The sequence below is a fragment of the Centrocercus urophasianus genome, unplaced genomic scaffold (assembly GCF_019232065.1).
Source record: "Centrocercus urophasianus isolate 14NV4802_14NV808 unplaced genomic scaffold, USGS_Curo_1.0 seq_11, whole genome shotgun sequence".
In the NCBI taxonomy this organism is placed as follows: domain Eukaryota; kingdom Metazoa; phylum Chordata; class Aves; order Galliformes; family Phasianidae; genus Centrocercus; species Centrocercus urophasianus.
Window position 1 is genome coordinate 46715363 of NW_024884253.1, and position 16328 is coordinate 46731690.

The window sequence follows — 16328 nt, forward strand, 5'->3', positions numbered from 1 at the left end:
AAAAAAAAGAAAGAAAGAAGGAAAGAAAGAGAGAGAGAAAGAAAGACCTCAGTACCAAAGTGAAATAACATATAGGAATTGTGAATATACACCGGGCAGGTTAGACTGAAACAAGTAGTTACAAATTGTACTAAAACAGATGATACAGCAAATATACTAGTTGTATATTCGTGTCAGTAAATGAGTCAAGTGGTTAACTAGTGGCATTCTAGGGGCAGAAGTATTATCTTCTGTATTTACTGGTCTTGGGCGTATTCTTAAAACTTTGCTAAAAAACAAAGCAAACGTTATAATTCTCTCCCTGGAGCCAAATGTGCTAACAAGCATTCACCTAAGAATAGATTAATTTAAAATATATATGAAAATATTCTGTGATATACAAATACAATAATTCATCAAGTACAAGACAAGCCAGTTTTCCCTTCTCTGCTTTGTAAGGGGGGCTTTTGCTAGATAGGAATTTCTGCAGCCACTTGTCAACCAAAATCTTAACTCATCTTTCATAAAACATCCATGACACTAAATAATCTGAGACACGGCTGTGAATGCAGACTCTCACCTGAATACAGCTTTGTATACTTCGGTACAAATGAGTTCCAAAAAATTAATGCTTAACGTGACGATATGCTCAAAGTGGCAGTTGGCACTATTACATGCTGCAAACATGGTGTTATTTCATTACTGCTCAAAGTCAGATGGAGTGTTTCAAAAGTAGCAAACACACAGGTATTTGGGTGCTGAGACGGTCAAGCCTTTCCAAGCTCCTATAACACAAAGCACTCTAGGGTTACATTGGATTTTCAATTACTCTAGTTAAAAGTCTTTTATATATTAAATTATTAGCCCTTATCTTGTAAACCACAGCAGTAAGTAGTTGTGCCCTGTTTATAAAGACATAGCTCAGATATCAATGGCTTTGAGAGGTAGCAAATTCTCTAGTGGTTTTAGTATGCTTTTGTGAAAATACCTGGTGCCAGAACCTATTACCTCTCTTATTTTCTTCAATAAAATTAAATTAGCACCTGGCTATGATGTCGTAGGAAAAGAAGCTGTCTGGCATGACCTCAAAGAATACTTTTAGCAAGAGCTTTGCTCGTCGACGACAATTTTCAGTGCTCTGAAGCACAAGTGGCAGAACGATGCCAGCACTATGGTGAGACCTGGTCAGGCCAGCCCAGCTGTTACAGTGAAGGGCACAGGCAGCCTGCACTGGTCTGGGGCCACCATGCACACCATGTTGCACCACCAGGGCAGCTGTCCCTAGGCCTATCCCCAGCAGGAGTGGAGAGCCACCACCTTCCTTCGTGGGTTCCCTCATGGAGGCAAAGATAGTGCGGGGTCATGAGAACTTTGCTCCTGGGACCCTGGGCACAGTTGCACTGGCCAAACCCTCTGTTACCAGCAGAAAGCAGGGAGGCACGAGTCGCACCCAGCCACCCACCCACCCGTGTGCCCAATGTGCTGTGTGCAGCTTGCCTGGCTTTCCTGCTGTTGGCACAAGGGTGGTGTGCCCAGCGCCTGACTGCCAGTATGCAGGAGCAGCAGTCCCCGCCTGGGCTGGAGGAGGCCAGGCTGAGAGCCTCGCTCCTTTCCAGCCCTATTGTCTAAGATTTACCCCCAGTATTAATGGACTACTTGGGATGCATATTTTTTGTGACTGTGAAACAATGGCAGAAGCAGGGGAAGGAAGGCTTGTCATGGAACAAAATTAAGTTCATACCGATCCCATAACTTGTGAAAAATACTTTATTGTTCTTGGTCGGGTGGTACTTTATACTATCAGGAGGAGACTGTTTTAGAACCTTACACCTAGATATGGACTGCATGGTGAGGAGCAGTCTGCACGGTAGCATAAACTGGCTGTGGATAATGCAACGCCTCGCCCAGAAGAGCACGGCAGGCTCCGCGTACAACTGGCTGACAGGTGTTGGTGTGTGGCTGTGTGTATGTGTGAGATCGGATCATCCCACCAAGAGTAAGACATCAATGAAACAAGTTTTTTTTTTTTTTTTTTTTTTTTTTTTTTAACCAATATAATCCATACAATACAATACAAGAGGAATTGACAATACAGTACAATTTTAAAAATTCTTAATACTTGGACAAGAAAATCCTTCTTTTATATTATCTTCAACTGTCCTTGCTTCTTATTTCCTTCCTTTTCACTCTTTTATTGCCTTTCAAAATAGATTATTTCCCTGGAAGATCGAATTTACAATCTTCTGCTGATTGAAATGTTTAAGTAGTGATTGATGAAATAAAAATGAGGCAGTTTGTGCAGCTGTGAGTGTGCAGGCATCTTTCCTTGGGATCTTTCTATCCCTCACCATCCCATCTGCGGGATACGCTTTCATTTCTCACCCCCAGGTCTGTGTTTTTACCCTCCTCCCCGCTCCCACCCCGACTGCTCTCCCCCCTTGGTGACTCCTTAAAATCAGGTGAGAAGGTGTGATTTGGAGGTTTAGAATAAAGTGCGCCATCTGCTTTTTTTAAAACAAACAAACAAACAAAAAAAAGCAATAAAAAAAAGGGGAATCCGAGTCATAGCTCCTTTCATCTTTTAGAGGAAGACGGCAGAGTCCAAAAGGATCGCCCTGCGTGACTGAAATTTCCAAAATCCCCTGCGGTTGGATATTGCTGTACACTAGGTAACAGGCTAGCTTTAGATCGACTAAAGGTCATGGGTGGGTTAAACGGAGCCTACTGTACAGGTGCGCATGTGCATGGGGATCCGAGCGCCGCATTTATTCACTTCAAACAGAAAAAGGATCGTACTCGTTTACATGAGGCGAGGTGGCAGCATCAGTACATGTGACAAAGCATCATGGTGACATGGGCAAACCTTCAGGAAGCAAGGGTGGTTAGAGGACATCTCTCGGAGAACCGACAACTACGGCACGGTGGTGGGATTCATCGGGGTCACCGGGACTGCGTACAGAGAGCAGGGAGAGGGGGGGAGCAGAGGGAGGAGGAGGTACAAGTACTTGGTGGCGGTGACCTGGAGCAGGAGCCTAGAGGGGCAGATTGTACAGGAGACTTGTCTTGCCAGAGAGAGTCCTCCTGGTCGGATCCCTTCATAGCCTGGTCTGGGCTTCGGGGATGTATATCTCAATGCTCTCGGCGCTTTCGGTGGCTGAGTTCTGCCGGACGGACGCCGCGCGCTTGGCAGCCATCAGCCGCTTGCGGGCCTCCTGACGCTGCGAGCTCTCCAGAGAGCGTTCCCGGATGAGCGGCACCTGACCTTTCGATGGCTTCTTTGGCACTGGAGGAGGGACCCTTCTCTCCTGATCAAAGCAGAAGGTTAATGGCATTATAGAGCTTCTCAGGGAAAGGGGGGAAAAACTAGGACGCGTCAGTAGTTAGAACACACATTTTACCTATGGTCTGTTAGCTCCTATCTGCCCTTTAGTCTTCAGTCAACTGGCTAGAAACTGAGCTAGAGAGGAGAGCATCTCAGGCGCGGCCTCGTACCACTGGCACCGCTCCACGCGGCTGAGGAATAAATCCCGCTCTCGGCAGCGTGGCCCCGGCAGCCTGGCTCCTGTGGCTGGTAACAACCTCGGCTGAGGGCCGTCCTTGGACGGGGCCGGGACATGTGCGTCACCTCGGCCCTTAAAAACGGCACGCGTGTGGCACAAGGTGGGCCTGTGGCAGCGCTGAGATGCACTGGGCTCGGCATCCCAACCACTAGCTGCCTGCAGCTGGTGCATCGGAACAATAACCATCCAAAACATGAAACATATAGTCAGGCACATATTTCATATAGCTTAGTAACTTGCCCCCCACATCCCCCTCTTTGAGTCTGACTGTGCAAACGCATAAACCCCAGCCTCCTGCTAAATAGACATGCCACCCTACAGTCAGCTCTAGCTTGAAAAACCGGTAGGAAAAAATTAAAAGCCATGAAGAGAACATGCATTAATCATCACAGTGGCGGCTAGCTCCAGCTACGCGAGTGACAAGGAGGACTATTATGTACAGCCTGGTGTGTGCATACAAAAAAAAAAAATCAGAGCGGGATCTCTCCTGGAAAAGAAAAGTGTATTCAGGTCTGAATTTCAGGCAGCCACAAAGACTTTGTCAAGTTAATTAGATTGTCTTTTAAGTTACATCCCCTTCCAACTGTGAACACGGCCTCTGAGCGGAGGGATTTTATCACACTACAAAGGTCCCATTCTGCCCTTGCGTTTTCTCTTATGCTGATCACAACAGCGTCCACAGCTCGAAAGATAAAGGTGCTTAGTTACACTTATTCATACTTTGCTCTTTCTCTCCATCCAAGGATTAATCTGTGCTGCCTTAAAAGGGACCAGTGGCAAAGGCCAAAGGCAACTGCAAATATCAATTCCACAGAAAGTTCTTTCTTCTTCTTCTTTTTTTTTTTTTTTTTTTTTAAGTATTTAAGAAAGGAGATGATCTCTTTCATTTAAAATCATAGACAAATGCTAATTGAACCAGGGACACAGTCAGTGTAATTATTTAAAAAGCAAAATCTCTACCTGCTTACCATAGGTCCATTTATTCAACACAACTTCCTTTAACCCGTTATATTCTTTTTGTTAGAAACTCCTTGAAATCTTTTTCAGAAGCGAACAAAAAGCACGTTTTTGCAAGGAAAGCTCTCATTTCTTACTCTGCAATGAAAAACACTTGGCCTTCCCACTTGACTAGATAACCTAATGAAAGACCATACATCGGCATTTCTGTGCATGCATGTTTGACATTTATAACTTCCTTTTCTGACAGATATTGACAAGAAAAAAAAAAAAAAAGAAGATAAATAATAAAATGACTTGCCTTCAGTACCTTGGTCTAGGAAAACACATTCCCACACATCCCTTTACAAAACACTAGGTGTGCACAAATGGTGTGAGCATGGCACTCCTAATGAACTAGTATTTAGTGTTGATCGGAGGAGGGACAGTTCTACCAGCATTACCTTTGCAAACTTCCTGCTACAAGATTAATGGGATTCAATACTGTTATTATCTGCCCAAAAGAAAATGCCACTTTGGTCATCAGAAATGAGCTGACAATGAGTGTGGACACCTAGCAGAGCCACTAGAGGTTTTGTCTCCTCCTTCTTGTTTTCCTACCTGCTTGCTCTACTCACTGATATCAGACTGGTCACAATCAGTCTAAAGGAGATTCAGTCATCATATTACATACCTATAGGAGCATGACAGGACATGGGACCCATGGTTCCTCTAGGAATGGGTCTGACTTTAAAGTATTGGCTGAAACATTTGTGTATTTTGGCTTACTCCGGTGCTGTTTGTCTTGATGTAGATAGTGAGGAGAAAAATAAGGCAGTGGAGCCGAATGTGAGTGAAAAGTGAAAGGTGACTCACACTTGGATATGTTGTAGTTTTTCATGGTGACACAAGACTACTACATTTTTTAAGAAGCCCAACACTTGAGATGATTTTTATGTTCTCTTGGGTAAACAGTGCTACCAGCAAAGTGGACCCATTTATGAAACCACCCCATTACAAAACAAACAAACAAACAAACAAAAAAACCCACAAAACAAAACAAAAAACAACAAAAAAGGAACAACAAATGAACAACAACAACAACAAAAAAGATGTAGGAGTTCTTTCATGTGATATTTTGGAAGGCATATTTTTGATATCGCTCTGTTTGTAATACGGTTATCAAGTCAGCGATGGTTACAGTGCTTCCCTCATTTTTTTCAGTAACACAACCTAGAACTCTTGCTATATGCAATAATGTGAACCGTAAATGTGATTTATTTAATTTTAAGAATCAATATATAAGGCAGTTGCTTCCAACGATTGATCGTCTAATATGATTAAATGTAAAACTTAACAAAGTACTACATTCCCATTATCCGATTCACAAAGACAGATTTGGTTTAAAAATATGCCTGAAACATATTACAGATAATATCCCAGATGATTATTATGTAAACATTGTTATTACAATGAAATTAATTTGATATGAGCTTCATTTCACATTTTTAACGTCAACGCTGTAACACAGAGGCCTATTTAATTTGTCCAGTGTTTGTGCAGGGTTTTAAATGAAGCATACAAAATCTACAATGTTCTACCTTCTTGTCATGAGGATCCATCTGTTTCCAATTATTGGCCTTTAACTGATGAAGTTCATCAAATTTCATACTAATATTTTCTATGGATAACTGCAGCATATCCCAAAACCCTGCTAAATCCTGGGAGGTTGGCCGTGGATGTGCATTAGGATTCTGTACAAGAGAAGAAGGGAAAAAAAAAACCAACAGTTTGGCTTTAGTATCTCTTAATGTAAAGCATTTGTGTAAATGATAGCAAATCTTGCTAGCAAAGCAGTTTCAGCAGATCCAAACCATCAGGGAGACACAAACAACAGAGACCTCTTGCCAGAGCCAGAGGGCAGCACCAAGACACTGTGCCCCCATGGGTCCCAGGCACCACCAGTGGGTTCAAAGGTGGCAACCTGAACACACTGAATTTAATTGCCAGCCTCCTCTTCACTTTAATGAGGTAGGGTTCCCTGCAATATTTATGATGGTAGGATGACTGATACCTGTGCAAGCGTATAGCTGCTGTGTGTGCAGATAGTGACAAACATGTGAATGAGCACTTTTTCCATACTCTGAATCTTAGAGCTAGAAAAACATACAATTTCAGGTAAAGTTACCTGTCAGACACGTAGGGCCAGTTTTGTGGTGGCTTTTTTTTTTTTTTTTTGGACAAAAGTAGTATCTGCAGGGTGAAAAACCTACAGTAATCTCGTTTTTTCAGGCATGCTTTTTGGAAAGAGAGATGTGCTGACCCACAGCTGTCCCAGGACCACAGAGAAGCTGGATAGCTGGGTGTCTATCAAATACATCAGGAGCACTACATCAAACTGAGGGTTTTCAAGCAGATGCGGCTTATCCTCACTTTCAAACTCATGGACCTCAGCATGTAGGTTTGTCCCACATATGCAAGGTGATAACTCAATGAAACTCAGTGCAGTGAGGCTGCTCGGCATTGTGCAAACTCAGTTCACTTCATCATAGAATCATAGAATATTCCAAGCTGGAAGAGACCCACAAGGATCATTCAATCTGAGAGTATCCTCAGAAGAACACATCTGGGATCATCAGCATCCCTAAAGCAGCATGGCTAGAAGTCCTCTTCTGTCCTATGTCCCTTTGATGTGGCTTAGCTCTGGAAGCTTTGCGTGAGCATACATGAATTGTATAAATGCAAAAATAAATTATTAGGCCCTGCGTGTTGTTTTATATGGCTCAAATGTTATTCTGTGCTTAAGTCTTCTCCCTCACCTCAGGAACAACAAATCCACCAGTCAGTTGCCTTTTGTAGGACATTTCCAACTATTTGTGTTTTTCACCTCAACACTGACTTTGACTGGATGGTTATACTATAAAAGCAGCAACTGTAGAAAACAATAAAGCATTTAATTTCAGATTCATAAGGAGAACAGAGATTATACATGCATTCCTATTTTTTGTTAGTGTTTGACATCAGCATGTTGCCCAGTTGCAGGATTTTATTTACAACATTGCATGACCTGATAGCTTTTTCAATTTTTCCTATTAAGAATTGGAAGGCTCATTCAGACAGAAATGATTTCTGTTGCTTTTGCCTACTGCAGGCAGATTTTGGTACGGGTCTGGATTTTCAGGGGTGTATTAAGTGGAGTAGAAGATGGTCACTATGGTGAGTGTCCCAGGATGTGCCTTCCCTGCTCTGTGATGACAGAATACAACACTGTGCTTTTTGGGCTTCTAGGAACTTGGGTCAAAATTGGGAATTAAATCCATGTAATGTGCAAGGATGGATTGTTAACTTAAAGGTCTGACTTTTTTTTGTAAGCATTGCCATTTTAGAGAATACTGTTTTAGACACATAAGATACATTTCTATTTATTGTAATGAATATCATTTTGATGCTGCCACTATTAACAGCATAAAAATAGTAAATATATTGATAGTAATAGTAGGGGCATACGCAAATTATATATGGTTATCATGATTATAACACACTGTCTTTTTGCCTCTTTGCCTTTTTACAACTTGTGGAATTACTTTTCTCTCTTTTGCTGTTCAGGCATTGAAACACATGGCACCAGCATTCAGGATCTGACTTCCTGCTATTTCTGTCTTGCTGAATAGAGGTGGCATTGGTATTGTGTGGGAAAGCCCCACTCATGAGACCTCTGGTCTACCTTGGAATACCCTGAGAAGGAACCCACCTATCTCTGTGCCCATACAAACTGAGCTCAGATATGAAAGGATAGACAGAACTTCAGTGATATCTCACCAAGATTTTTTTTCCCTTTCTTTATTTTCAGGATCTTTAACTATTAGCAAAACTCCCATCAATGTCACCAATTCTGATAGACTTACTCCCAAGTTTCATAACAAGGCCTCTACTGGCAAAAGTTGCTGGTCAGACAATGGTCTACTTTAAGGTAAGATTGTTCATAGCTCTTCAGTTAGTAAGAGAAACACAACAGTATTTATCAGAAAAGTTACATACCAGGTTTTCTTCACAAAGTTCTCTGAACTGGTAAAATTTCTGGGCCATTAGGAGCTGGGCACTGCCCACTGCAGTTCGGATTTTCCCTAGAACTAAGAGAAAAAGAAGCATAAGTCATAATGCTCTCCTTGCTGCAGGCAACCAAAAGCCTACAAAATGAGAGGTAAAGCCACACAGGAGGCAGTGCTAGTTTTCCAACACAGGTTATGGGGAAGCTGAGGAACTCGAGGATAGATCTGCATCAGGCCAAGGCAGGCTGTAAGGTTTCTCAGGGCATCACACATTGGTTAAATGTTAATCTGTTGCTACAGCTGCTTCTTGTTCTGAAATTAAGCAACTCCTAACTACCACAGGGCTCTTACACGATAGGACAGATACAAGTAGTCACCATCTTTTGAACCCTGTGTGGAAAGCACTCAAAAAGACTACACCTCTAACTGACACTGGACACAAATTGTGAACACAAACCTAGCTTTCTGCATGATGGCACACAGCTCTCCAAAGCTGACAATAAGTACATGGCTAGAGAAATCCCTGCAGCTATGAGCTGCAGTCTACCATGTCATGCAGCAAGTGATGCTGTGTTTTCAGGCTGCTCAGTTGGAATGCGAGAAAGGGATTGGGGATTGTAGAGCACACTGATGAATCTCATCCAGGTCCTCTGAGGCTTTTTTTTTTTTCATGAGCACTATTGGAAGTGGATTCTGCCTTTAAATGCAGAACAGCACTGTCCAGGGCTGCTCTGTACTGAAGGCAGGTGTTTCCCTCCTAGCTGAAACAACTTATTATCCCTTAACTCTTTGTTTAAAGAGTGATTTAAAAATTAACACCACATAATCAAAAAATAATTACCACCTCATTAGTGAAAACCATGAACAACAACAACTTTCACCATCAGTTTTACTCATCAACATCAACATTACCCACTATCCCAGGCATCATGTAACCAGAGCAGCTTCTCCAAAACAATTTTCCAGTGGTGAGGGAAGGGCAGGAAAGAGAGAAATGGAGTGGACTGCTCAGGGAGGTGAATTGTTGGCATAAATGGAAGATATATACTGCTCCACAGCTCTGCACCGTTCCTTGAGTAGTCAATTGTGTGCAAAACCAAATGCAAAGTTGGCAGAGCTCCACTGGGAAAGTACTGCTAAATGTTTTGACTTACTACAAAGAAAAAAAGAAAAGAAAAAAAAAAGTGGGGGGAAGGGGGGAAAGAGGCAACTTTGACCTACTTTGACCTAGCCCTTCTAACAATATGTTAGGAGTCTTGCAGTCCTACAAGCAGCCACAGCACGTGTTTGCAGAGTGTGATCAGAATGTGGCCATGCAATGCTTGCTAAGAGAAAGGCATCTCCAAGGGATTCACCCGCGGATCACATGCTGGGTAAGCTGGCATCAACACCCACCACCAACCCAAACCAGATGCACAGCAGTGCATCAATAGCCTTAAAGCTCCATCCTTAAGAAAAAGTGGGGTGCAGAGTTCATTTCCACTCTAGACATACAAAGGAAAGAAAAAAAAGGGGGGAGAGATTCCTTTCACATCTTTTAGAGGACTAAAGGAGAGGGCTCTGTGAACACACACAGAGCCCAGACTTTCATTTTGTTCCCAGAACTCTGCTCTGAGCTGCCAGGAAATTGCCGTGAGCTGGAAGATCCACTGTGCAGAATATTTTCAGCATATTGCGCAGGGAGTTTTGCACACAACTCTCATTATTGTTAGCAAGGCTTGCGTGTCTAATTCTATGCGCACAGTGCTGAAAATGGACCCCTTGGTGTGTCTAGTCATTTATGCAACCCAATATGCAAACCACTCAACTGAAAGGGCTCTTCAATAGTGGGAGGAGCTTCTCTGCCAGCTTTCATGTGGTTCCCATTGTTATGAAAACTCTTCCCACTGAGTATATTTGGGAACAGCTGCCTCATCTGGAGCTCCGCCACTCCGATGCTTCCCAGGACTTGAGCAGAGGAGAAAAAATGGTCTCTGGGCTTCTTGGGAGGAGAAAGCAGATGAGACGGGCTGCTCCTGGATGCCTGTGTTAACCAAGCGGCGGTCACGTCCTGAGCAGCAGTGGATATAAACACACCTTGCTGGCTCCTTTTTCTGGGGGAAGAAGAGCTTAATATTCAGAGATCTCAGCAGAGGGAGAAGGAAGCCCTTGTCCTTGGCTGCCTAGCGACTGGCTGTTTGCCGAAAAGCCATCATCCCAGCTGACTGTGGGATGCATGCTGATGCTGTTCCCTATTGTTGCCATTTCTGCTGTGGCGGCGGCTGTATCTAGTCAAGTGTCACTGATTCCTCGCCCCTCCAGTGCAAGCAGCCTGTTAATGTGCAACCAGTCAACAACCAACTCGGTCACGGAAGTTAGGGAAAAAAAAAAAAAAAAAGACAAAGCATGCAAAAGACTGAAAGGAGTCCCTCTACAAGGTGCAAAGCCTTATCAAAGCCTTAGCTCTGCTTCCAAACTCGTGTTGCTTTTAGTGTTTCCCGTTTCTTTTACTTAGTCAAAGCCTCCATCGCCAAAGAGAAAGACTAAAGAGTAGCAAAGTAACAAAGACTCAGAACAGCCCCTGACACTTTCTTTGCAGAAAATAATTAAAGCCATATCCTGAAAAAAATAAATGGAATTGCGAAGATAGATAATATGTATTAGAAAAGAACCAGAGAAAGCAAGGGGTACAGGACAAAAACATATAAACATTCAAATTGATGTTTTCAGCTAATGCGATGCAAACAAAATATACGAAACCAAGTAACAACAAAGCATACCAACCCATTAAGATGCAATCATAACAGAGATAAACACCTATATAATGTTATTCATGCCTGCTTTCTATTCTATACAGGGTTATACAGCACACTCAGCACTGTTGGATCTGAATGCCTTCCAGTAATGCATTAAGCAATGTTATTAACATCCATCATATGCTTTGTTGTCACCCCATCCCCGGGGGGAGAAGTGTGTACTGCAGTGTTTTTGTTTGCCTGTCTGTTGCTTTTTTTTTTTTTCTTTTTTTTTTCCGCTTTGACTTCCTTCCATGTAAATCCAGTTATCTCCTGTAGCAACTTTTAAGAAATAGGAAGATGTATCTGTTCTGTAAGAACAGCTTTGTTACTTTGATTCGGCTATTTTAACACAATTCAGTCTCCTCACCATTGTTATTCCAGATCAGGGGTCTCAGAACGTGATTCTGGGACAGACACATGCCAGGGAATTTCCTGATGTCTCTCAGTCCCTTGCCTGTTGCTCTTTGAAAGCATAATGAAGTACAAGCTCGGACTATGTGCTGTTTAAGCAACATGTGATTACTTCTCATAGTTCCAAAAATGGGATAGGACCCACTGGGGGCTTTTTGTGGGAAAAGAAATGAAATGACAGTAAAATCATTTCAGCCATAAGCAAATAAATGGTGATATTGTCACCCTCCTTACCCTGAGAGGAGACTGCATGTAATGACGGTGACAAAACACAAGAAAACAAGATAAAACTATCAGACTGATGTGATGCAATAAGCCATAACAGATAATGCAGGGAGTTTTGAGGAACAGATGCATTATTGGGTCTTAGCACACCAACTGGTAGCATTTCAGCTTTGCCAATGCATACCAAAGTGACAAAGGAAGAGCTTTGGGCCGCAGCTTGATGATGACCTTATATGCCAACACTTTGCCAGTAGGCAGCAAGGAACTAAGATGTGCCAACACTTGGCTGGCAGGCAGCAAGCAGCCCAGATGTGCCAACACCTGGCCGGCAAGCATCAAGGAGCCAAGATGAGCCAGCACCTGGCTGGCAGGCTGCAAAGAGTCTAGACGTGCCAGCTGCGGGCTGGTGGGTAGCAAAGGGTCCAGATGAGCCAATAGCTGGTCGGCAGGTAGCAAGGAGCAAGGCTCCCAGCCCTGTCCCAGGACCCAGGGGCAGGAACAGAAGCAGAGTGGCAGGCGCCTGGGATGACATTTGCCTTGCAGATGTCAGCTGCACACTGTGCATATGAAGCAATCCTGCCATAGAGCTGTCACAAGCCATTCCCAAGCAAGGATGGGCCAGTGTTTTAGCCTATTCATCCTGACAGATCTACATTTAAATGACGCCAAGCATGACAAAAGCCAGGAAATTCAAAGTTAAAGCTATTGCTCAGGTCTTAAGCTGAGCTATTAAGGAGAAAATAGCCATGGAACAAACTTCGGAGCAGGCAGGGTTTGCTTAGAACCATATTTACTTATAGCAGTGATCTCATTTAAATTAATAGGGCAGTCTGCATGAGTAAATGCTATTCACTGGGAGTACAGAAATTTCCATGTGTTCTCTGACTTGGCTTTTACTAGCACGCTTCACATCTTTTCCCTAACTTCTTTCACTGTTTGTGGATGTCTCTCTTTCTTTCTCCACCACCCAGCATGGCTGCCATCTCAGAGATACTTTTCCTCAGAAAAGCACTCGTGTAGGTAAGGCCCTTCCGGGAAGAAATGAAGATGGGAGTGGATGGGGACAAAGGTGCACAGCCAGCGTCTGCAGGTTGGCAGAGAGCACCCAAACAGCTTCATTTGCCAATACTGGCTGCATTTGTGGAGACACCGGTTTGGAGACTTTAACAGATTTGGGGTCAGTCTTTGTTGTCAGACCAGCCCAGAGGAGAACAACCTACACACAAGGCAGCTAGCAACACATCTGGTCAGAGCCTTGATTTCCCATTTTAACTGGTATATCATCAGCATGACTTGCTTCACAACTATCTCCATACTGCACAGATTTGTGGAGCACCAGGCCCCGCCGTCCGCTTTCAATGGATGTCTCAGAGCAGGAGTTACGTTACAACCCAGATGGGAAGCATCTGACACTGTGCAGAATGCAGTCCTGTGGCTCTTACAGCTACAAACACTCACATGTGTCAAACACAGCAGCAATAATCCAGCAAAAGGCAGAGTGAGCCATGGGGCTGATCCTAAGCTTTAGTCAGTTCTTACAGCATGTTTAGCCTCACATGTCAAATAGCATTTTTATTATCAATTTATTTTAAGGAGAGCAGTAGAGCTGGTAGCTAACACCCCCATGCCAATAAAATATGGAGAAGCCTTATCGGGTACCCCAGCCTGAAGTGTGAGTGCAATTCATCCGCCTGTTATGCATGCTACAGTTTTATCAGAAAATGATTTCAGATAAGACCAGAGCATACCAGCCAATAAATAATTCATGGCACAAGGGGAGCTATCTTCCTTTCTATATAGGCATTTCACCGGGCAGCCACCACCCCAGCACTTGTTCCCATACGCTCCATCCTGGGCTCGGAGCACTGGGCCCATTGGTGGGTTCCCTCCCAGCCCAACAGCGCCCGCGACCCCCTGCAGCACACCCTTCTCCTGGCAGGCCGCAGTGGGCTGGTCCCTGGCAGCTGTTTTGCACAAGGGCTGCATTGTCTGTGGGCAACGGAATTGCTTTACGGGCAGTGCTGGGGGAGCGAGCCCTCTGTCAGCTGCCGCTGTGTCCAAGGAGCCTCACTCGTCGCATGCTCTCATTACTCAGTTATCTGGCCAAACACGCGCTGCTGATGTCAGGTTGGAACAAAGGATGCACTCCTTGCTCCACTTGCACTTTTTCCAGCAAAACCAAACCACATACTTCTGTCCTCTCCCTCTCTTCAAAGTTTGTAGGTGTATAAATGCCATAATTTGGGGCTGGCTTTGGAACGAGCGAGTTTTTGTTTGTTTGAGTGGGCAGTGTGTAGCCCTACCATATGTTTTCCCTTGGCACCAGGTAGAGCAGGACATGTCAAACCCTCACTGGAGGCAGCTGCCCTGTGCCTGAGTGGCCAGCAGCATCAGAGCCTTGATGACCCCTCTCCTCCTGCTTTCACAGGAAGAGCTGGCGTGAAAAATCCAAAGGTGAAACAACCCACATGACACACCACAAATAACCCATAGGACATGCCACGTATGCTACAAAGAGTGCTGGGGACAGCCAGCCCAGCTTCACCTGTCTCCCCCACAACTGGCTTCTCCCACCACTACCTAAAAGAAGAGCCTTCCAAACTATCATATATCAGAGAGAGAAAATTCTGCATACAGATGTACGCATTTTGCATGCACCAGCTCCATAAAATTCACACATCCTTTCTTTAAGGTGAGTGGCTGCTTTGGTGGACAAATCAAATACATATCACTTTTCACGCTGGTTGTTGCGGCAAACAGAAAGCAAGTGTGTTTTTCTGACTTAGACTTACAAATGTTTGATATTAGCTATTTATGATGTGCGCACACATCATTTTCAATCTATACCTTTTTTTTTTTTTTTGCTTTATTTCTTGTGTATTAACAAATTGAAACCCTTGTATTCTGATACATGCTCAATGACATTTTGAATTTGTTGATGATATAAATTAAAAATGAGATTCAAATACTCTAAAACTTGGGGATTCTGGATACGCTTCGAAGGTTAATCCTTCCGTATTTTCCCTCAGAGGAAATAGCTAATCAATTATATAATAGAATTTTGTAGAAATAGAAAACCTGAATGTACATGCTAATGTAAATGCTAAAGCTATCTAATATTTTCCATTATTAGTCAATTTCCAGTTACTTACAGTACTGTGTAACTGATCAAATCTCTCTATGGTCATTTCTTACTCTGGGCTGAATGGAAAGTTCCAACAGAAACAGTTTATCCATTTCTAATAAGTTTGAGAGTAGAGTTTTTTCTATTATTAATTCATTTCCTTTTTCCTTTCATTTCAAATAAATAAGAAGAGTTAAGAAATCTTCACATTGCAAGATCCCTAACCACAGTCTCCTAACTGCAATCCAAAAATATCTATTGAGTTTCAGAAGCGTCAAGCATTTGCTCTATCAAATTTAATAAGTATTACTGCATATGCACACACAGTCCTTTTGAGAATTATGACCATATAGCTTCATTGGGTAAATAAGAAAGGGCACTGTAATGAATTAATAGGAGTCAGTTTGACCTGTATTAAACAATTTTTTCCAAGTTGCAATATTACTTACTGTCCTCAGGTAAGTTGTTTTCCCGTTCTTCTCTCTCCATCTGTTGGCACCAGCCCTCCATACGGTCTCTCTCTGCCTGCAGTAGCTTCAGAAACCAGTGGCCATCTCGTGGGCACACTGACCTTTGAACAGCTTCCAGGGGATCTTCAGTGATAGAGTCAATCCAGGGGTCAGGAGGAGGTAAAATAGACGGGTCAAAATCTGTCTCAAAGTCATCGTCCACTGCACACGCATGGTAATGGTTTCCTGACCCTTGTATGCTAACGGTAGAGGTGCTTGCATCTCGTGAAAATTGTCTTGATATTTGTCCAGAACACAAATTGTCCTCTTGAGGGTCGATTATTTCAAAGTTCTCATGGAAATCCAGGTCTGCTTGCACAGCTGTTGTTACACTATTAGATCGTGTAAACCTGCGAAAGCTTTGAAGAGCACAAACACAAAATGTTTAGAAAGCTTTTGGTAGGTGGCATGAGAAAAGTTAGGTAAGAAAGGGTCTCTTAAGATTCCGCTTCTCCTCCTAAGACTGGCAGTCATGGCTTTCAGTGCTACACTCCGTTTTTCTTTCTGAAAATGATTGCCATAAACTTTGTTTCGCATTGTGAGCCAATAGACACCTCTCTGCCTCTTAATGAGGGAAGCACCAATGACAGTGTTGTTTAAAGAAGCCAGCCCATGTGGCATCTAATAGCATTGGTGTCACAGGATTTCAGGTCATCAGTTCATGAAAGGTTTAAGAGGTCCAGTTTTAGGTAATGACTGATCATAGAATCATAGAATGGTTTGGGATGGAAGGGACCTTTACGTCATCCAGTTCCAAC

General features: G+C 43.3%; 1 protein-coding gene across 2 annotated transcripts in view; it reads right to left on the bottom strand.

The window, feature by feature from the left end:
* Positions 1 to 3074: 3074 nt before the first annotated feature.
* Positions 3075 to 16328, bottom strand: part of DLGAP1 (DLG associated protein 1) — a 130097-nt gene continuing 116843 nt past the window's right edge. For both annotated transcript variants that reach the window (XM_042839945.1, XM_042839947.1), the window contains exons 7-10: positions 15511 to 15929; positions 8514 to 8605; positions 6077 to 6229; positions 3075 to 3284 (exon numbers count right to left, since the gene is read on the bottom strand). In XM_042839945.1, the coding sequence (XP_042695879.1) occupies positions 3075 to 3284; positions 6077 to 6229; positions 8514 to 8605; positions 15511 to 15929 (874 nt within the window). The remainder of the gene's footprint in view (positions 3285 to 6076; positions 6230 to 8513; positions 8606 to 15510; positions 15930 to 16328) is intronic.